The sequence below is a fragment of the Chionomys nivalis genome, chromosome 7 (genome assembly GCF_950005125.1).
Source record: "Chionomys nivalis chromosome 7, mChiNiv1.1, whole genome shotgun sequence".
In the NCBI taxonomy this organism is placed as follows: domain Eukaryota; kingdom Metazoa; phylum Chordata; class Mammalia; order Rodentia; family Cricetidae; genus Chionomys; species Chionomys nivalis.
In genome coordinates, this window is record NC_080092.1 from 58656799 (window position 1) to 58678895 (window position 22097).

The 22097-nt window shown below is 52.5% G+C and overlaps 1 protein-coding gene across 10 annotated transcripts in view; it reads left to right on the forward strand.

Annotated features, from left to right (window-relative positions):
• Myo18a (myosin XVIIIA) overlaps positions 1–22097 on the forward strand; it is a 104948-nt gene that overhangs the window by 54389 nt on the left and 28462 nt on the right. For 6 of the 10 annotated variants that reach the window (XM_057774517.1, XM_057774519.1, XM_057774524.1 and 3 more), the window contains 19 exons: positions 1359–1446; positions 1639–1745; positions 1843–2019; positions 2315–2528; positions 2759–2901; positions 3722–3822; positions 4487–4550; positions 4728–4872; positions 6365–6376; positions 6954–7130; positions 7338–7428; positions 7642–7834; positions 8734–8820; positions 11261–11402; positions 11523–11682; positions 12666–12852; positions 13139–13382; positions 15685–15794; positions 18951–19016. In XM_057774517.1, coding sequence (XP_057630500.1) covers positions 1359–1446; positions 1639–1745; positions 1843–2019; positions 2315–2528; positions 2759–2901; positions 3722–3822; positions 4487–4550; positions 4728–4872; positions 6365–6376; positions 6954–7130; positions 7338–7428; positions 7642–7834; positions 8734–8820; positions 11261–11402; positions 11523–11682; positions 12666–12852; positions 13139–13382; positions 15685–15794; positions 18951–19016 — 2508 coding nt within the window. The remainder of the gene's footprint in view (positions 1–1358; positions 1447–1638; positions 1746–1842; positions 2020–2314; positions 2529–2758; positions 2902–3721; positions 3823–4486; positions 4551–4727; positions 4873–6364; positions 6377–6953; positions 7131–7337; positions 7429–7641; positions 7835–8733; positions 8821–11260; positions 11403–11522; positions 11683–12665; positions 12853–13138; positions 13383–15684; positions 15795–18950; positions 19017–22097) is intronic. The other 4 variants (XM_057774516.1, XM_057774525.1, XM_057774514.1 and 1 more) reach the window with 1 other exon arrangement.

Below are 22097 nucleotides of genomic sequence, written 5' to 3' on the forward strand. Positions count from 1 at the left end.
TCACTCTAACACTTAGCCATAGAACATGTCACTCGAGACAAAAGTTTCAGCTGGTTCATGTGATCTGAAAAAAGCAAGACCCTGGTGATTTTTTTTTTTGAGACAGAGAGTCTCTCTATGTAGTCCTGGCTGTTCTAGAACTACCTATGTAGACCAGGCTGGCCTTGAACTCAGAGATCGGCCTGCCTCTGCCTCCTGAGTACTGGGATCAAGGGCATGTGCCAACACTACCAAATCAGTCCTTCAAATATTAAAAGATAAAAACCAAGTATTTTAAATTTTTTTCACTTTGACAGATGAAAACATTGACCACTTTGTTATGATTAGCCTATTGATCTCTATCCCTTTCAAATCTAAAAATGAATACTCTGCTTAGATGTTCTTGCCATTTTCTGATCCCTCACCCAGGGCTCAGTATCACAGAGCGGTGTCTCTGCCTCAGTTTTGGGTCTCATGAGAAAGGGACACACCTAGGGTAAGAATCTGGAGCGGGGGTTGCTGTCTGGGGAGAGTGTTGCAGCCAGTGCAAGCCTGAGAGCTGGTCTTCTGGGGGTGGCTAGCCTCCCTCAAGATGTCATCACATTGCTGACATTTTCCCACACGCTGCTGTGGGGCATAATAGCCATGGTAGCTAGGTCTCTCGTTGTCTGGTTCCTCTGGTGCCACAGCTTCCTAGCTCAAGTGTTCTTATTTGAAGGTATCAGATCTGCTAGCCCCACACTGACAATGCTTAGAAATGCTTATTTTAGTTGGTGATATCTGGGGACCTCGGGGGTGTCCCAGCCCTTTCACACCCTTCCTATGCTCCCTGTGTTTGACAAGTCAGCGCTGTCCAAGTAGAGGAGAAGGGCAATATCGCCTTGCCCACATAGAGCATCTTCAGGCTAGAGGCCAGGGCTTCTTGTCATTCCACAAGACAGAATCCTAGGATGCAGAAAATGGCTCTTCCCAGCCTAGGGGAAGAGGCCTTTCTTTTGGTACGAAAGAACCCATGACTGTGGTCTGCAGTTTGGGGCAGGAGTCAGGGTGCAGATCTCACAGTCTCCCAGAGAGGAGATAGAGCAGCTGCCGGTGGAGCCTGGTGACTTGCTTTCCTGGGACCAGTTCTCTTGGCCACAGTGCTCCTGTGTCCCTGGGCCTTCAAAGTTGGTATAAATCCCAGTCTCCCTGTCTTTGTCCTCCACACTCCTGGCTTTCTTCCCTCCTTCCCTGATCTCTGTCCCCTCTCCCCCTTGTCCTGTGTCTCCCACCACCCTTCCCACGTGCCCATAGCTCCTCCCTTGTCTCTTCATCCCCGCTGTCCTTGTCCCTCTACATTTCAATACAATGTCTGTGTATTCCTCCCTTCCCTCTGACAGGCCAAGACGGAAGAGCAGATTGCAGCCGAAGAGGCCTGGTATGAGACGGAGAAGGTGTGGCTGGTCCATAGGGATGGCTTCTCCTTGGGTGAGTCTCTGCCGGTTGGGATGGATGCAGGGCTTGGTTTAGGGCTGGCACGGAAAATGCCTCTACCTCTGGTAAGGACTGGAGTGAGCAAGGAGGGTCTGGTGAGCCCGCGGGGAAGAAGGCAGGATCAAGAAGGCCTAAGGAGAATAGTCGAATTTCCCAGGCCCAAGTCCAACTATCCCTGCTCTGCAGCCAGCCAGCTCAAGTCGGAGGAGCTCAGCCTACCTGAGGGGAAGGTGCGTGTGAAGCTGGACCACGATGGAGCCATCCTGGATGTGGATGAAGACGACATAGAGAAGGTTGGAAGGAGGCTGCTGACAAGGGAGGACACAGACAGGGCAAGCCCGTCCCCTGTGATAGAGATGGGATCTGCATCTTCCTTGTCTTTCTTCCCAGGCTAATGCTCCCTCGTGTGATCGCCTAGAAGATCTAGCCTCACTGGTGTATCTCAACGAGTCTAGCGTCCTGCACACACTGCGCCAGCGTTATGGGGCTAGCCTGCTACACACCTACGCTGGCCCTAGCTTGCTTGTCCTTAGCCCCCGAGGTGCCCCTGCTGTGTATTCAGAGAAGGTGTGCCTTCCTAGGGACCCACCCACCCGCACCCTACTTTTTCTGGTTTTCTCTCTTCCAGTGTCCACTGGGTTCCCACCCACTCTCACAGTTGACCTTGGGAAGAGGGTGGGGACAGAAGGCTATCCTTCCATCTTTAATAGAGTTGGCGGGTATCTGCATTTCCACGCATGACTTTGCCTTCAAAATACCTGGGCATCTGTGGAGTGGTGGCACAGCAATGTGCAAGTCCTAGAGGTGAGATAAGGGCCCAGCTCTAAAAGCCCCCCCTCACTCTGTGCCTGTCCTGCTGAAGGTGATGCACATGTTCAAGGGGTGTCGGCGGGAGGACATGGCACCCCACATCTATGCCGTGGCCCAAACTGCATATCGGGCAATGCTGATGAGCCGCCAGGACCAGTCCATTGTCCTTCTGGGTAGCAGTGGTAGTGGCAAGACCACCAGCTTTCAGCATCTGGTGCAGTATCTGGCCACCATTGCCGGCACCAGTGGGAGCAAGGTGTTTTCTGGTAAGGCAGGGCAACAGGGAAAGCGGATGTGTAGGGCAGGGGTGTGGGGAAAGGAGGGTGACTCTCCTCGATGCTGGCTCTAACCCCTGAACTCACATATCCCAATCCCCGGGCAGTTGTTGTCTGGGGCATCCTGGAGCTGCCCCAGTTTTTTGCGGGGAAGCTGCCCCGGTTTTTTTTTTTTTTTTTGCCCTGGTTGTTCTGATGTCCCCTGGGCCTGTGCTCTGCAGTGGAGAAGTGGCAGGCCCTGTACACCATCCTGGAAGCCTTCGGGAACAGCCCAACCATCATGAATGGCAGTGCCACCCGCTTCTCCCAGATTCTCTCCCTGGACTTTGACCAAGCTGGCCAGGTGGCCTCAGCATCCATTCAGGTAAGGGGCATTGCCCAGGCCTAGGGAGCAAAGATGGACCCCTGGTTTCATGCCCTAGGAGTCAGGCTCCCCAGTGCCTCATTAACTGGACTCCACTCTGGTAAAATGGAGGCCTGTGACAGCATAGGCAGGACTGGTCTCCATTCTGCCCTCATTCTGCCCTCCAGACCTTTTGCCCTTCTCCTCCTCCCACACCCTACTGCTGGAATCCCCATCTCTCTCTACCGACTTTCCGAGACCCAGGGACTTAGGACTTCTCTCAGGCTAGTGCTACACATTTGGCAATAAAGAAAGGCCCAGGTGCACCAAGCTATTGCCTTGCTGAATAAAATTTCTTTTAAAAAAATTATTCACTTATTTGTGTATATGTGTGTATATGCACATCCACCCACATGCTATGCCACATATAAGGAAGTCAGAGGACAACTTTGCTGGAGTCAGTTGTTTCTTTCCGCCATGCGGGTCCTAGGGATTGAATCCAGGTTGTTAGACTTGGTGGCAAACAGTTTTGTCTGCTAAGCCATCTTGCTCTCCCCTAAATGAAATTTTCTGCCTTAAGCATCTATCGCCCAAGGAAGGCTGGTTCCTGGGTGCTGGCCATGGTAGTGTCCACCCTACACCATTCTGGGAGTTGGGGACCTTCTTCTTTTCCGGGCTCTGGTTTCTACCTTTTCTGATCTTGGAGTGAAGTGGTAGGTGGTTGAGCGCCTGGGAAGAGGATGCTCTGATGTTTCCGTGGGCGTGGAGGACCAGGGCCTGGTTCCTCCTGCTGAGGGGTAGGAGGGCTGTGATCATTTTCCTCATCTACGCTGTGCCACAGACGATGCTCCTGGAGAAGCTGCGGGTGGCCCGACGCCCGGCCAGCGAGGCCACGTTCAACGTCTTCTACTACTTGCTGGCCTGTGGTGACAGCACGCTCAGGTGAGATGGGAAGGTGTGCTCCGATGGGACTGGACTCCAGCCCACTGGCCCACCGTGCCCTGTGTCCACTGCCAGCTGTGTGCTGGCTCCGAGCTGGGCCCTTGGGATGGTGAGATGATAGAGACTCAGGCCTTGCCATTTAGTAATCAATTGGCCCTAAATCTTGGGGTCATGCTGGATCCTCAGTGTTCAGTGATCTCTGGTCTGGGGAAGAAGTTTACCTGGACGAAGGTGGCGTGGCTCCCTGCAGTTTCACAGCTGCTGTAATCTGAACTGGTCTGGAAGCCAAGCCTCCTCCCGTACCCTCCAGCTGGCCCTCAGCTCCCTGTCGGATGCCCACCATGTTCTTCCCTATATGCTTTCAGACTGGCTCCCTGCTCAAGGCCGAGCAGGTGGCTCCAGGCACCCTCTTTGGCTCCTTTCACAGCAGAGGCACGGGCCGGCCTGGCTAGATGTGCCTTCAGGCAGACTCCCCGCCCCTTCCCAGGGTTCTGACTGCACCCTTTCTCCTAGGGAGGCTGGTGTCTGCTGAGGTATCCAGTCCAGTTCGGAAAGGTGGCTGGGTGACTGGGGTGATGGAGCTGTGGTTAGTTGTCGCCCCTGAGAGGGACAAGGCGTTGGCCTGGGGACCAAACCTCGTGCTGACGCCTCATTTTACCCCTAGGACAGAGCTTCACCTGAACCACTTGGCCGAGAACAATGTGTTTGGAATTGTGCCATTGGCCAAGGTGAGAGCTGGGCTGTGGGGACCGAGTCGGTGGCTCTGGGACTAGAAGCTTCCATTGGCAGGTGGTTCCCCATGGTGGTTCCAGCATGGCCCTGCACTCCCAGAGGGTCCAGTGGTATGGGGGATGCTGGAAGGGAAGCTTCAGAGGTTCAGAAGCAGCATCCCTGTCTTCCCTCAGCCCGAGGAGAAGCAGAAAGCTGCTCAGCAGTTCAGTAAGCTACAGGCGGCCATGAAGGTGCTGGCCATCTCCCCCGAGGAACAGAAGGCCTGTTGGCTCATACTGGCTTCCATCTACCACCTGGGTGCGGCTGGAGCTACCAAAGGTAACGGACAGCCTGTCCTGTTATCCAGAATGCCTCTGAGGTCCCTGCCCATGCGTGTGGTTCATCTTTGTCCCGCACACTTAGCTGTTACCAGACAACCTTCTGCCCCGTGCACACTTGGGCTTGTACCCTGTCTCAGTTCTCCACATTGGAGCTGAAGGCTAGAGAAACATCTCTGCCCATGATTGCCTGAGCTTGGCCTTAGCTGTCAAGACAGACCACAGTGAGCAACGGGGTGGGTGGCTAGGGTGTGGGGTTGAGGGATGGAAGGTCCTGCCTCAGAGCAGTGCCTGGAGTGACTGTCCTTCTCATTCCCTCCCTGATAGAGCCCCTTGAGGAGCAAGCCGGTAACTGACTTTGGTGTACCTTGGGGTGTAGGGACCTGCTTGACCGTCTTAGTGCTTCCCTGGGCTTCTGGGCACTGGGCCCATTCTCATGGGGGGACTGGTCTAAAGAGAAGCCCTGTGTTGAGGGTAGAAGAAGAGCCTGCTAGCTATGGAACTGAGCCCCCAGAATATCAGTTTTTCCTTCCCATTTTACATCTGGAACCTGGGGCTTCCTGAGACCAGTTTTCCCATCTTCCAATTCACTGGTTTGGTAGTTGCTGCTCTTTCTCCTGCATGTCAAGGTGGAGGTCACTAGGGGGCAGCAGGCACCCGGTGATGGATGGACTTTAGCTTTTTGCACTCGGGATCCATGCTTGTGGATGGCTGGGTACAGTCTGACTCGGAAGAACCGTTCTCTTCCTCGGATATTGTGCTGAAGGGTCACCATGGTAGCGGCTCTTCACCCCCTTTTCCTCCAGCCGTGGGAAAGGGGGTGCTGGCTCTGCATGACACTTCTGGCTTTTGCTGTCTTCTTGGAGATGTGAGAAAGAGAGGGCTGCTTAGCAGGCATTGGGACGCATTGGTGGCCGTGGGTGCATGCAGGAACAAGTGTCGGGGTGTCTGGTTTATGATACCGGTAGATGACACCTCATCGAGAAGCACCAACTTCGGGTTAAGTCTCCAGGGCAAGAGAGAGCAAAGGCGTGTGATTGTGTCTTGAGAGAGGTGCTCGTGTTCTGAGGAATTAGACCCGGGTTTCCTCTGACGCTTCTCAGTTGTGACTGCAGGTGGAATATGCTGAGTGTTGACTAGCGTCGTTCTCGACTAAGTTTCCAGTGTTTCCCAGGGTGTGTGTGCGCGTGTGTGCGTGCGGTATATGCACAAGTGTGCGTGCATGTGGTGTGCATGTGTGTCCACATGTACTGTAGGAAATCTTTTGTGTGTCTCTTTCTCTGTCAGTGTGATGACATCCACAAACACATTCCTCTGAGACTATGTACTTTTGTATCTCAGGGCCAAATGTGATCGTGCTTTCTTGCCTGCTCATCTTCATAAACCCCTACCTCCCACAGTCCCTTCCCGAGGGCCTGGCAGGCTCAGTTGATGACTGTTTGCTAACACACTGTTTTTCTTTGCATGCTGCATGCTGGTCCTTTGCCTTACAGAAGCTGCTGAAGGTAAAAACCTTGTTTCTTGTTAGCTTCCCCTAATTGCTGTGATTAGGCACATGTTGGCTCAGGCGCATATGTCTGTGTGGGCTGTTCCCTTTTCCCTGCGGCTCAGTTGCCTCCCCGCTGTTGAGCCATTAAGGTGTCTATGGTCTCCCTTAGGACAAGGGGGGGCGTGTCTTAATGTATCTGGGGAAGGGACAGGTGCTGTTGTTCTTTCTTGCTAAACCCCTACAGGCACACATGGCTCTAGTGCTCCTGCTGGGTGGGCCTCCTCTTCCTCTAACCCTCTCCTCACCCAACTCAAGCTATACACCCCTGGATTAAATTGCAACTGATTGTGCGCCCTCTAGTGGCCTGTGGAGTCAGTGCCTCTTTTAGGACCTCTCTTCTTTCCTCCCCTAAGGGACTCTGAAAGAACTGGCAGCTGCTGGCTGTTCTGTTCTCATGTCGAGCTCAAGTAGTGTTATCAGGACGATGCCAGCTCCCCCATCCTATGGGGTGAGGCTGCCAGAAGTCACGGTGGTTTTTGGTTGTCCTAAGGTGTACCTAAGATGCTAGATCTCTTCTCCCTGTTGCTCCACAGCTGGACGCAAGCAATTTGCCCGCCACGAGTGGGCCCAGAAAGCTGCATACCTGCTGGGCTGCAGCCTGGAAGAGCTATCCTCGGCTATTTTTAAGCACCAACTTAAAGGTGGTACCCTGCAACGTTCCACCTCCTTCCGCCAGGGCCCCGAGGAGAGCGGCCTGGGAGAGGGCCCAGGTACCTGGGGCCCCTTGACTAATGAGTAGGACTGGAAGGCCTTGTCTGGGACTTGTCACCCTCCTGGAGGTGGGAAGGACTACAGGGAGTGAATAGATGCTTCCAGGGGGAGAGCTCCAGGTCAGCTACCTCTGTGGGTAGAGAGCATCCCTAGGCAGGTGGGTGGACCCAAGGCCTGAAGCTATGGCTGCTCCTCTTGCCCCACAGGCCCCAAACTGAGTGCCATGGAGTGCTTAGAGGGCATGGCATCTGGCCTCTACAGTGAGCTCTTTACCCTCCTCATCTCCCTGGTAAACAGGTAAGTCGAGCGGAACCCAGAGGCACCCCACTTTCTGCTTTAATAAAAGTGGGGTTGATGCTTGCATGGTGGCTTAGGCAGCGCTGCCTTCCATCACAGAGGTGAGGGAACCCTGGGTAGGGAAAGGGGTTGGTCACATGGCAGGGGCAGGGAAGTGGGGCCTATTGTATAGGAATGCCCCGTCCAGCTCTGACTAAGGCTCTTCCTGCTAAGGGCTCTCAAGTCCAGCCAGCACTCGCTCTGTTCCATGATGATTGTGGATACGCCGGGCTTCCAGAACCCTGAGAGGGGCGGGTCAGCCCGTGGAGCTTCCTTCGAGGAGCTGTGCCACAACTATGCCCAGGACAGGCTGCAGAGGCTGTTCCATGAGCGCACCTTCCTTCAGGAGTTGGAAAGATACAAGGAGGTAGGTGGCTGCCATCAGGGTCCTGCCCAAGCCCTCTGCTGGCTCACCTTCTGGCCAGGGCATCCTGGGCTGGGCATCTGGACATGTATAACACTAATTCCCCGCTCTCTAGCCTCCCTTATTTTATTTATTTATGTATGTATGTACAACTTTATGCTAGAAGAGGGCATCAGATCCCACTATAGATGGTAGTAAGCCACCATGTGGATGCTGGGAATTGAACTCAGGACCTCTGGAAGAACAGACAGTGCCCTTAGCCTCTGAGCCATCTCGCCAGCCCCCTAGAGTAAGAATTTTGTGGACAGTCTGTGCTCCAGGAAGCTGAAGGCATATTCAAAGTCCCTTGGAGATCTCATTTTCCTCTTTATAGCCCCCCCTTTCAGTCTGTGAATTGCCACAGTGCAGTTTCTGCCTCAAGGTGTTTCTGGGTACTTCTCCCAGATCCCTGTCCAGCTCTCTTAGAATTCAGGCTTAGATGGTGGCTAGCTGTTGAGCCCCTCCCGAAGAGGTCTCTGGGATTTATTCCTCCTGTGGAGGCGGCTATTTGTCTTGAATAAAAGAAGCCCCCAGAGGAAGGATGTGACTGTCTTCATGAGTTCTAAGGATGATTGTGTGAAATAGAGAGAAGGCTTATTCTGCACTGCCAAATCAACTGCTGCAAATAGCATCAGCGTGTGACTGCGGTTTAGCATAAGAGGAGACTATGAGAATTTTAGCTGTAAAAAAGTACTGAGCACTACCTTGGGAGGCAGTGAGTAATTTGTCCTTTGGGATAGTTTAGGGGGCTCCTGCATGGAGAGGAGGCATTGGATTTGCCCCAGAGGCCTTGCCCAGCCTGCTCCTGTGGCCGTATACCCTTTGTATCCCCTTGAGTATTATTATTGCACCTTCCTTCCTAGGAGAACATCGAACTGGTGTTTGATGACTTGGAGCCAGCTGCAGATGACTCGGTGGCTGCTGTGGACCAAACTTCCCACCAGTCCCTGGTAGGAATGCCAGGGAAGCCTGGGCTAGCCTCGACTCTTTCCTACTCATCTGGCAACTGAGCTGCTTGCTGGAGTTGCCACCGTGGGCTGAGGAAGGGTCACACCCACATATCATGCACTGCACAACTACAGGGCTCTACCCGTGGGCACTCAGTCTGTCTGGGAAGGAGGCACACTCTCCTGCCTAGTGAGTAGGGAACCATAATCCAGAGTCCCAGCCAAGCAAGAAAATGTTCTTCCTCTCTTGCGACCTGAGGCTCAGACCCTGTCCTGAGCTTGACTGAGCCGTGTATCTGCCCAAGCCCTTATGTCTGCTGCTGTGGAGTAGATGTGGGGTGAGAATCCAAATCCAGAGGATAAAATCATTGCCTCCCATAGTCCACCAGGGCCCAGGAGAGGAAGCAGCAGCACCCTCAAACAGGGAAACATTGTCAAATTTAAAATGTCCCAAGGCAGGCTGACAGGGATGTCAGCCCTCACCCCTCACCCCTGGGAACACACTGTCACCTTTTATACTGGTATCTTGGACATCTTTTGTCTGAGATGCTGCCTAGCCCAATGAGCACTTGGCATTTGGTGATTGTCTTCAGTTTGGGGATTTGCAGCCTGTGCTTTTGGGGAAAGACATTTATGCTGGGCAGCAGAGCTCGGGTTCGGCTGAGGCTCCCTCTAGGTGGTCCTTGTTTCCTTGCAGTGAGGTCCTGCTGGACTAGCACAAGATGGGTACAAATGCTTAAAGCGCCAAGAGGCTCTCCAGGGAAGATGCATTTCCTGTCCCCATCACCAGGTTCCTGGGGTGGTCCTCCTGCGGAGCCTTTGCCATCTTCAGATGGAAGTTGTCCCTGTGTCTCATGAGCACCAGGGGGCAGACTGTGTTAGGCTGCAAATCAGTCATCCTCGCTCGCTCGCTCGCTTGCTCGCTCTTTGGTTTCTGCTATTTGATGGTTCTGGGGAGGAGGGGGTCTCCAGTGCCACATACCATGTCACTCCTTCCAGCCACTCATCTCTAGACATTAGAGTACTGTCCCCACCCACTGGCCTTCTGGGAGTCACGCTGACTCCTGTGGGGAGAAGATATAGGCAGTAGATCAAAGAGAGGGAAAAATAGCACTTCTCTTATTTTTCTTGTCTGCCGGACCATAAAAGCCAAGTAAGCATGGGGTGTGGACAGTTCTTCTTGTCTAAAGAAGATAAGGGAGATACACACACACATACACACACACACACACACACACACACATAGGCACCTTCAGGCCGGATGTGGCCACAGGGCTAGTTTACTAGGTCTTTATGGGGTATTAGGATGCAGAATTCCACCTTCTCTTGAAAAACCAAAGACTCAGAGGCGTGGAGATAGCTCACTGGGTAAGGTTCTTTGATGTGTAAGCATGAGGATTGGAATTCACCCAGGAGGCAAAGATAGGAGATCCCTAGAGCAAGCTGGCTAGCCAGACTAGCCAAATTGGTAAGTTCAAACAAGAGACCTGTCTTGATAAATAAGGTGGAGACAAGTTGAGGAAGACACCATCATTAACCTATGGACTCTACATGCGTGTATGTGCACACACGGGAGAGATTAACCTATGAACTCCACATGCGTGTATGTGCACACGGGAGAGATTAACCTATGAACTCCACATGCATGGATGTGCACACACGCTCAGAGAGATTAACCTATGGACTCCACATGCATGGATGTGCACACATGAGAGAGAGAGACACTGGTTGTGTTTTTCCGGGACGGTAGTCTGCTTGAGTGTCAGTCAGCCATTCCCTTCAGATGGGGACACACCTTGCTTTCCCCCATTCTGCTTCTGTTGTCCACAAACTCCTTGAAGAGTCACCTGCCTCGGGGCTTTGGTCCTTGAGTTTATAGCCAGCAGCAATCTGGGCACTTTCTGGGTTCTCTCCATGGGGACCAGTGCTAGCTCCACAGCCATTGTTTAAAAGCCTTCTTTGAGCCTTTAATCCCAGCACTCTGGCAGAGGCAGGTAGATTCTCTGTGAGTTCAAGGCCAGGCTCCACATAGTCAGACCCTATTTCAAACTAAACAAGAGAAAGCCTCCTTTGAGATTTTGCTGTATATAGACTTTGTCCCGCTGAAGCTGCTGGGAAGTGAGGCCTGGGGCTGGCCTTGCTCCTGCGATCTCTGAGGGAGTAACGATTTGGGGGGGAGCTCTAAATATGAGTGCAAATCAGAAGAAACTAGTTCTGGGTACCTTTGGACCCCAAGTCCCAGCAATCTTCTTTTGTAGTGAGTTCTTAGAGTTTTCTCAGCTGGTTTCTATGCCCATTTATTCCACAAGGTGTCAGTAGTGAGCAACCACACTGTTCAAATTCAAGCAAGTGTGACTATAGCTATGCATGGTGTTTTGTTGGGAGGGAGCGTTTCCTTTGCACAACCCCACATGGCAAAGCTAGATCTTTACTCCTGTCCTAGGTCCGCTCACTGGCCCATGCTGATGAGGCAAGGGGACTACTATGGCTGCTGGAAGAGGAGGCGCTGGTGCCGGGTGCCACCGAGGATGCTCTCCTCGACCGTCTTTTCTCCTATTATGGCCCCCAGGAAGGTGACAAAAAAGGTAGGTGATGCCTAGAGTCACCACCTTCCTGCTTTGGAAGAGCCGGGTGGCACAGCACTCTGTAGCCATATGTATATGTCTGTGCCCTGATGACCTGAACTTGGCTTCATGCACCCTCAGGCCAGAGTCCTCTACTGCGCAGCAGCAAACCACGGCACTTTCTCCTGGGTCACAGCCACGGTACCAACTGGGTGGAGTACAATGCGACTGGCTGGCTGAACTATACCAAACAGAACCCAGCTACCCAGAATGCATCCCGGCTCCTGCAGGATTCTCAGAAGTAAGACCATCTTATATCCTGTCCTCACAACTGTTGTCTGGGCTCCCTTCCTCTGCCAACAATCAAGGCCACGTGGCCTTGAAGACACAGGAATCACCTGCAGAGATAGGGATGGGAGGCACACACTTAGAGGGACCTGTAGTCTTCAGTTGGAACAGCTCCCTCCTCATTCTCTTCAGAGAAAGTGGAAACACCACAGTTGGCAAATTTGGTGGCACACACCTATAACCGCGGCACTCAGAAACTAGAAGCAGGGGAGTCAGAAGTTCAAGTCGTCCTTGGCTACATTTTTAAAAGATTTTGTTTTTTAGTTTTATATATAAGAGGGGGAGGAGTTGGGCACCTGAGTGCAGGTGCTTGTGGGGGCCAGAAAAGGGCACCAGATCCCCCCAGAGCCGGAGTTACAGACGGTTGTGAGCCTTCTAACATGGGTGCTGGGAACTGAACTTGGGTCCTCTGCAAGAGCAGTCAGCTCTCTCTTCAGACCCCTCAACAAAATTTAAAAAGCCAAGAATAACTTTAAACCCCAGAAATCACATAAGCCCTGGCACCCATTCCTTTATGTCAGAGATTAGGAGCTACGCCCTCTGTAGACAGGGACTTGTAGGTGCTAGGCGGTTAGCCGTGAAGAGAGCAGACACCCCTGCCCTGTGGAGTTTACATCCCAGTGGGAGAGGTAATGAACAAGAGATGAAACACATAGTCTAATTATGTAGTACGCTGAACTGAATATTAGAATCCCTCTCTGCCCTCGCTGGTGAGGAAGAGGAGTGGATTGCAGCCACTACCCAATCCTTGCCTGCATGGCCTCTGTCTATCTTGGGTTTTCTCTTCTTCTAGTTTTGTTGTAGGTTTAGGGCATACTGCTCCAGCAGAGATGGCTGAGATACCTGGCCTCAGCCATATTGTGGGTGGGGGTTGGGTGGGTGTGGTTTCTATTGCCTAGTGTTCTAACTCCTTTTCTGGTCTTCCTCCCCCTGCAGAAAGATGATCAGCAACTTGTTTCTAGGCCGGGCAGGCAGCGCCACAGTGCTCTCAGGCTCCATCGCGGGCCTGGAGGGTGGCTCCCAGCTGGCCTTGCGCCGGGCGACTAGCATGAGGAAAACCTTTACTACTGGCATGGCAGCTGTCAAGAAGAAGTCACTGTGCATACAGATTAAGCTGCAAGTGGTGAGTGTCCAACAAGGTCCCAGGTCTCCTTCTGCTAGCAGGTCGGCACGGCACACTCGTGGCATCCGTGCCCACCCAGATCCACCTGCTTTATCCCTGCTGGTGGGATTGCCCTTTTAGTGCAGCTACTAAGACTGGCCAGCCGTGCCTGAGGAGGGCAGAGCTGTCCAGGCTTAGCAATGTCCTAGCAGGGGCAGACCAACAACTACCCTGTGAGGAGCAGAGATGCTAGCTTTCTGGGACCCTAGACATGGGGGCACTGAGGGTGGTCCTTTCCCTTTGGCAGGATGCCCTCATTGACACCATCAAGAGGTCCAAGATGCACTTTGTACACTGCTTCCTGCCTGTGGCTGAGGGCTTGCCCGGGGAACCCCGAGCTGCCTCTTCCCGCCGAGTTAGCAGCAGCAGTGAGCTGGACCTGCCCCCAGGAGACCCCTGTGAGGCTGGGCTGCTGCAACTGGATGTGTCCCTACTTCGTGCCCAGCTTCGGGGATCCCGCCTGCTTGATGCAATGCGCATGTACCGCCAAGGTGAGGCACCTTCCCCTCCACCAGGCTCTGGTGCCTTTTCCTGAGCTGGCAGATGCCACCCTGCTGCCGTCCTCTCTAGGGACTGGCTGGAGATAGATCTTTCTCCGCCCTAGTCCCTGCCCAACCTTTGCTTTTAGTCCTGTCTACTTTGGGACTCCTCTCTTCCTCTTTTCCCTTTCTCATTCAAGTCCTACTCCTGCGTGTTTGTGTGTGTGTGTGCGTGTGCGTAGACACTCAGTCGGACACACACACTTCGTATCAAACACCCTATCATTTGTTCCCATAGCTCTTCTTGCCCATCATCCCTAGTGTGGGTGGGTCAGCTCTGCCAGTAGCCGCAGACAGAAGGACTCAGTGCCCTTTCAGCGCCGTCTACCCAAGGGGAAAACAGGTGCTAAATCTCTTAGAAGTACTTAAAATTCCCAAGAAAGGTCAGCAGGATCCTTTAATCCTCCTGGAGGGGACGAGGATGACAGTAGCAGCAGTTGTCATCCATTCAGAATTCATGGCTCGCCAGGTGCTGTTCCCAGCTTTTTTACTCATTAATTCACAGCCGCCTCACAAGGTGGTAACTATTATCAGCCCTAAATAAGGAGGCGAGGTTCGTAGAAGTGAAGGAGCATGCCCAGGGTCACCCAGCAGCAGAGCTGGATGCCAGCCAGGCAGGCTGGCTCCTCAGGCCTCTCGAGCTGAAGTAAGGAAGTACCAGGTTTCTGTTCTCTTTTTTCCTCCCCCTCAGCGAGAAGTGCAGGCCGGGTCCTACCTACCTGCGGACGGGTCCCCTCGAGGTATCCCCATGGATACCCTCACTTTTCCTCAGCAGCGAAAGCCAGGAAGCAGGCTCCCTACACAGTCCTAAATAAATCATCGATCTGTCCCCACGTCTTGATATGGAGTTGGTGTTTATTATTTCAAAACCAGATTGTTACCGCTCTGAACCAAAATCAATGTGCTTTACTCAAACAAGCAGATCGATGAGGCCAACGGCAGCAGCTTCCCCCTCCCCCGGCCCCCAGCCACCATCGATAGTGCTGATGATTAATTAAGATGCCAGGCGTCCAGACTGCTATCCTGGCCCATCAATTTAATTGCAATTCAGATACAATCAATAGCTCACTTTGTCTTGGCCCCTCAGCAGCCCCCGCCTCCTGTTGCAATTATCAGGCACATACATCAGCCTCATCTCCCAGCTGGAGAGTTTCCCAGAGCTGGCTGGCCAGAGCAAGCCCTCAGCAGGCTGTCAGTGGCCTAGGTGTGAACTCCCCTTCTGCCTCTGACCGCAACCCAATGGCTCCAACCTCAGGCCTCAGTTTCCCTGGCTGGAAGCTGAAGCGGGTGTATTTGAGATCCCTGTCTGTCTGGAAGTGCCGTAATCTGGAGGAGTGGCCCTTTTGGCCCTCCACTGTGGACCCTGGTGAGATCAGTACCATTGGGGTCACTTCCTGCTCTCCACTATTCTGACCGTATTCCAAGCCAGAAGCCACCTCGCCCTCCCCTTGACATCAAGTCCAGACACACTTTAGGAAAGGAGAATTTCAGGGTTCTTGGTCATTTAGCCTTCAGGTTAAGGTCAAGGTAGGGCAAGGAGGGAGTCCTTTCTGTGATGCTGCTCTGAGAGGGGACAGGGAAATCCCATTTCTCTGAGCATTTGCCAAGTGAGCCAAGCTCTACTTACTATATATTTCCTGACTTGTCTCCATGAGGTCCAGGGTCCCTATTTAAAGGTGAAGTGGGCCTGGGTGTGTTTTAGCTCATGAGAGAGAAGGGAGCCCCCACTCAGTAAGGTCTCCAAATGAAGATCAGGGAGGGCAGCTGATATGGGGACAGCTGGGAAGTCTGGGTGACTTCTGTTTCTGCTTTCTACCCTCCCACATCATGACTGTGTGATAATGCAGAGACTGAAACCTTAGAGACTCAATAAGGAAAAACAATAGGATGTCAGGTGATAGTTGAAGAAAAATGTGGGGGCTAGCCTGGAATCCAGACCCAGCTCTTCACAGCTGTGCCGCTATGTGGGCTTGGCCATGCCACTTCTAAGCCATATTCTATCTATCTATCTATCTATCTATCTATCTATCTATCTATCTATCTATCTATAAATTTGTGTGTGTGTGTGTGTGTGTGTGTGATGTGGAGAATGGAACCTGAGGCCACACCCATGCTCTATCCTCAGCTAAAGCCTTCATATCCTATTGTAGAACAGCTCTGATGGCCTGTCCTTTCTGGGCCTCCCTGGCCCACCCCTCCATCCCCACCCAATCAAGCTAGGTGTTGATGGATCTGTCTCTGGATCTCTCTCCAGGTTACCCAGACCACATGGTGTTTTCTGAGTTCCGCCGTCGCTTTGATGTCCTTGCTCCACACCTGACCAAGAAGCATGGGCGCAACTACATTGTGGTGGATGAGAAGCGGGTAGGTGTGGGGCTCCAGGACCTCTGCAGACCCCTCACTCGCTCACTCTCTCTGCCTCTCTTTCCTAGACTTTGCAGGCTGGCTCTTGCTCAAGGTCACAGAGTCCCAGCCAACCAGGGCTAGGGCAGAGACACAACACCGTGGCAGTGTGACAATGGCTGCCACATGAGCTGCAGGGACTGGGGAGGAGCCACTCTTATTGGAGGCCAAAGATTTGGGTGTCTGTGCTTTTAGGAAGCCAGACAGTCACACTGAGTAAACATGGCAGAGCCTTCCAAGTGGATGACTAGGATTTATGTTTTGGGTATCCTGCTGATGGCATCTGGGTCCTTCAGCCTCAGCTTCCATGGTGTTATCTGGTTCCTGAATCAGGAAGCTCTCTAGGGCTGGGCAAGCTTCCTTCCTAGGAGGAGGCTGAGATGGCAAGTCTACTTTGGTGCCGGAGCATGTGTCTGGGCCTCTTACAGTCAAGAATGATGAACCCATGACTGTAGAAGTGTCTTTATCACCTTACACTGCCACCTCAACCCCCAGGCAGCCGAAGGCTCCTTGAATAGAGGAGAGCTCCTCTGCTGTGCACTGGCTCTGGCTTTCAGCTTGACTCTGAGAGCACCTCAGTCCTTAGGAGGCTTCCCTGAAGGGAGGACACTCTATAGCCTGGGGAAGGAAAGCCCACAACATTGCCTAGTTTGCCCCTACTTCTCTGACTCACAGACAAACATTCATGGAAGCCGCAAAGATTTCTGTGGTCTCAGGCCTGTTAGCATCCCACCTTCCCACTCCTCCTTGGCCATGACTTCCATCCCAGCTTCCTTCTCACGGCAATAGGCTGTACTTGTCTCCCTGGAAATGCTGTCCTTCCCAGACTGTCATTTCTGCATGAATCTCTCTGATCACAACATCCTACCTGTAGTGTCCCCTGCTCAGGGAGTTGGCTGTTGGACTCAACGAGACCCTGCAAGTCAAGACCCAATCTGTTCTCTGTTTCATCATTTACTTCATAGTCTTGACACCATGGCCTGACCTACTCAGCACTTAGCCTCATCCCTCCATTCTCCTGAACCCCCCACAGACCTGTCTTACCCCTACCCTGAAGGGCCAGCCCTTGGGTGGCCGTGCTGTTCATATTAGACTCCCAAGGGCTATGGAAAGAAGCTATACAACTCTAGACTTGAATTCCTACAGGTTTGTGGTCTTCAACCTTAGGTGGGCCCTTGGCATGGCCTAGTAAGTCTTCTGCATGTCCTTCCTTGTATGGCCACATCACCAAGCTCCTGGCTTGCTATTCCATTCACCATCTTTCTCTTCCAGTCTCCTACCCTACCTTACCCTCCCCTACCCTCGCCTGCCTTCCCAGGTCATCTTCCCAGCAGCTGACCTTGACTGTAAACTACTGAAATCAAAGGTCTAGCTTCTTCTACCATCTTCATCTTCCTCCTTCTTCCCATCCCCCATCCTGCCTTGGTGGGAACAGGGTGGAAATGAGCCATTTTGGGGCAGTTCCTTCCTTCATGGTTTAGAATCCATTCCCTTCTGCCTCTTTTCTCTGTTAGAACAGTTCCATAGAGAGTAGCCTCGGCCTGAAAGAGGCTCTTTGTCCAGTGCATGCTCTCTAGCCTGAGACCACCCATATCTGCCTGCCCCCAGCTCCTGCTCTATTGCCTTTTGTTCTTCCACCTCAGCATCCTGTTCTCCACCCTGGTACCCTGGGGCTGGTCTCCCTGTTACCTCTGTGTTGCCAGAGCCACTGGGTATTTTTCGATTCTCTGTTTCTTGAATTTTTTTAAAGTTTATTATGTATAGTGTTCTGTCTGCACGTATGCCTGCAGGCCAGAAGAGGGCGCCAGATCTCATTACCAATGATTGTGAACCACCATGTGGTTGCTGGGAATTGAACTCATGACCTCTGGAACTGCAGCCAGTGCCCTTAACCTCTGAGCCATCTCTCCAGCCCTGTTTCTTGAATTTTTTAAAAAAACGATTTATTTATTTTTATGTGTTCGTTTTGCCTGCAAGTTATGCATGTGCACAATCTTCATGCCAGATGTCCATGGAGGACAGAAGAAGGCATAAGATCCCCTGGAACTAGAGTTACAGGCAGTTGTGAGCTGCTATGTAGGTTCTGGGAATGGAACCCAGGTCCTCTGGAAGAACAGCCAGTGCTCTTAACCTCTGAGCCATCTTTTCAGTTGCATTTTTTTAAAGTCAGGGTCTCACTAGATAGTCCTGAGTCTTCTGGAATTCACTCTGTAGACCAGGTTAGCCTAGAACTCACAGAGATCCATCTGCCTCTGCCTCCCAAGTGCTGGAGTAGAGGTGTGTGCCACGTGGCTGTTCCTTGAGTTCTTGACATGCGACTTTACTGGTATTTTGAAGTGTTTCCTGCTTGCCTCATCTGCCACCATGCTGTTCCTCTCCGCTCCGTGCTTCAGTAAAGATTTCATTCCTCAATGCTCTGTGGCTCTATTTTTTTATTCTCTCTCTTCCTGGACAACCTCATTCGCACCCATCACTTCGATTACCACACAGACACTGACTGACCCAGATCTCCCTCCTGCACTCCGAGTGCACGCTCCTCTCACTGCCTTCTGGGTTTTCCTGTGTCTTACCCCAGACTGAGCTCATGTGGTCCGTTCATTCTCTTGCCCTCAAGCCTGTTCTTCCTCACGTATTCCCCGCTTTTGTGACTGACCTTTTCAGATGTCTCTGGCCCTTCCTGAGAGGACTGTGCAGAGTTCCCAGGCACACCAGGCTCCCCATACCTTGGTTGCACTCTAATCCCCACCCCCTCACTCTTGCAACATGTACCCTCTGCTTGTGATCCCAGGCCTTTGCTCAAGTTGGAGGCGGAACTGGTAGTTACATTCTCGGGTAAGGCAGTCCTCCTCTGGGGTCCCCACCCCCGACTGAACCCCATGCCTTTTTTATGTACTGCACCTGTCTTACCCCCTACTTATCTTACTCTCCAACCACACCATCTGTTCCTCTTCTGGTCACCTCTGGTCCCCAGAATGGACATAGTGACTGGCATCATGGAAACCTACCTGAGGGGCTCGTGGAAGAAATGATGGGGTTTCTAGGAGAGAGCCAGGGAGGGCCCAGGAAGTGGAGATGGGGAGAGCCTATGGGACCTGATGGCAGCCTTTCCCTCCTCAGGCTGTGGAGGAGCTGTTAGAGTCCCTGGACCTGGAGAAGAGCAGCTGCTGCATGGGCCTGAGTCGGGTAAGTTGCGCACAGGTGGGCAGCCAGGTGTTCGCTTCCTGGTGGCCCTAGTCAGGTGGCGGGCTCTCCCTCCCCGTTGGCAGACTGAAGCTAGGGTATAGATATCCTAGTACCAGCAAACTTTACTTTCTTGCCAGGATAGCTGACTGGTTCAGGACTCTGAAACCTCTGTGGTGTCAGGAGGGAGTGGGCTGAAACATGGCCTTGAGTTTGACGCAGTGGGAAATGGGGAAACAGAAGGGCTGCTGGGCTTGGAAGGAGGGGGCTGGGTTTGGAAGGAGGGGGCTGGGTTTGGAGGGAGGAGGCTGGGTTTGGAGGGAGGGGGCTGGGCTTGGAAGGAGAGGGCTGGGCTTGGAGGGAGGGGCTGAGGAAAGCCAGGGGTAGTAGGAAGAGTACTCCAGAGTGCTACCAGGGTGCAGAAGAGCAAGTGAAGACTAGTGAGCTGAGCCACCACAACCTGCCCACAGGCCAAATTCCTCATCTAAATGGAATGTGTAGCACAAAAGGCCCTGGTCCGTACCAAAGGGTCCAGGAACAGTCTTCCCACAGGCAGGGAGCCTTGCCCACCTCTCCCCTAGCTAAAAAGCTTTGATAGGCTGTGTTCAAGAATGCGCTGGGAATTGGCATGGAGGAAGGGCAGCGGGCGGCCAAAGAGTCACGGATGTGTTCCTCTGTCAGCAGAGAAGACAGGGACCCTGATCACAAAGCCTCTTGCACAGTGTGAGGTGGAGGGAGAGACATACATTTTACTTGTCCCTTAGTCTGCAGGTTGAGTAAGGTCCTGATTTTTCCTGACCCTCACTCCCTGTGTCTCATCTCAGCCTCTCATGTCCTTGGCTTTCTCTTTTTCCCTTGGGTCCTCAAAGTCCCTTCTGCCCTTTTTTGGTTTCTGGTCCTGTTTCTCTCCTTATTCTGTGTTTGTTCCCACTTCTTTGGTGTCATTTTTCTGCTCTGGTCTTTGTCTATGACATCTGGCTCCCCTCCTTTCTCTCTGGTCACCCTCCAGCACACACACACACACACACACACACACACACACACACACACACGCGCGCGCGCGCGCGCGCGCACATACACGCATGCACGCGCATACCCTTTCTCTGAGACTCAGAGGCAGCCAGCTTGGCTGCCTGCAGCCAAAACCATTCCTTTAGCTGCTCAGTGACTAGTTCACACCCAGGCCTTTCCGTGAGCTCCTACCCCTCTAGCAGGCTGGGCCGCTGCTGGCTGGTACTGGGAGTGGCGCTCTAAGCCAGTTCCCAGGTTCCCAGACACATCTCAGGCAGGAACAGGCCTGTACAGGTTGGTCTTCTTCTGGCCACATCTTAGACCCTCAGTTGTCCTGATTCCTCCCTGGTGACAAGCTGAGGCAGGTGAGCCTCGGGGCCTCCTAGTACTCGGGGGAAAGGGGGCAAGGCTGGATGCTTGCTTTAGCTTTGCAGGCTGCACTTAGCACTGGCTGGTGGGTAAGGACTGGGTGTCCATAACGCTTCAGTGGAGGGGCCTCACTGGAGGCCACTGGGCCCTGGAGGGCCAGGCAAAGAGCCTGGGGTCTGAGAGCCTCCTGACGCAGTCAAGTTTGCATTCATGGGAACTTGAGAAGGAGATGTTCATAGTCTTTCAGCTCTACTCAAAAGGATCCTATTTTTTTTTTTCTGTATGTGTGTAAATGTGTGCTCACACGTATTACTTGTAGTGAACTCTGTCGAATGGAGGCCAGGGATTGAATCTAGCGTCTTCCTGCATTGTTCTCTGCCTTATTTATTATTATTGTTTTTGTTACATTTATTTACTTAGAGGGGGAGCCGGGGTGGGGTATTATGAACACCCTTGTGTCAGAGGACAGCCTGCAGAAGTTTGTTACTCCCTTCTACCACGTGGGCATTGTGGCTCAAACTCGGGTCCTCAGGTTTAGTGGCAAGTGACCCAACTCACCCCTCCACCTTATTTTTGTGACAGGGTCTCTTACTGAGTTGGGCACTCACTGACTGACTAGACTGGCTAGCATGCAAGCTACAGGACCTCCTCTTTCTGCCCCCTATCAGTCCCCAGTACTAGGATTACAGACCCTGCTTAGCTTCTGAGATCAGATGAGATCAGGTGCGTTCAGGATGGTATAGCCATAGACCACACCTGGCTTTTATGTGGCTGCTGGGGATCTGAACTCAGGTCCTTTTGCCTGTGTAACAATCATTTAGCAGGGTGAGCCATCTCCTAAGCTCCCCTCAAAAGGACTCAATTCTGCATATGTTCAAGAGGTTTGAGGCTTGTGTCTGTAGCCTTTCCACCTTTCTTGTGTGTGTGTGTGTGTGGTTTTTTGAGACAGGGTCCTGTTATGTAGCTCTGGCTGTCTTGGACCTCACTGTGTAGACCAGGTTAGCCTCCAACTCAGAGATCCTCTTGCCTCTGCCTCCTGAGTGCTGGATTAAAGGTGTGTGCCACCCCCACCTCCTGGCCTAGATCATTCTCTCTCATTGTGCTTCCGAGCCATTCTGTCTCTGTGTGCCAGTATTCCCCTGCTTCCCTGTTTACTAACCAAGCATATTTGCTTGACCTAGGAACAAACTGGGTGTCCCTTAGGGCCTCACATGTATATTACTGGAAACTGGGGCGTGAGTCAGACTTCAGATACGTGGAACCCCCACTTTGCCAGTTTGTAGAATTTGGGGCAGTATCACAAGGACTGAGCTGGATTTTTTTTTCCAAAACTAGCCTCAGAGGATGAGACTTCTGTGACGTGCCCAGATGCAGCGTTCTCATCGGGTTTGGGCTCTCTCCCTACTTCTTCCCTGAAGGGGACTCTGGGATCCTTCCCCTATCAGGACTATATATATTACTTGTGTTCTTCTTGATTTCCCATCTCTGTCCCACAAAGGGGATTTTGTTTTCTTTCTTTCTTAAGATATATTGCTTGCTTACGTGTGGATATGCCTGTGTGTGTCTGCCATGTGTATGAAGGTGCTCTCAGAGGCCAGAAGAGGGCATCAGATCCCCTGGCACTGGAGTTACAGCAGTTGTGCTGATGATGTGGGCGCTCCGAACCAAGCTCAGGTCTTCCTGAAGAGCAGTAGTGCCCTAAAC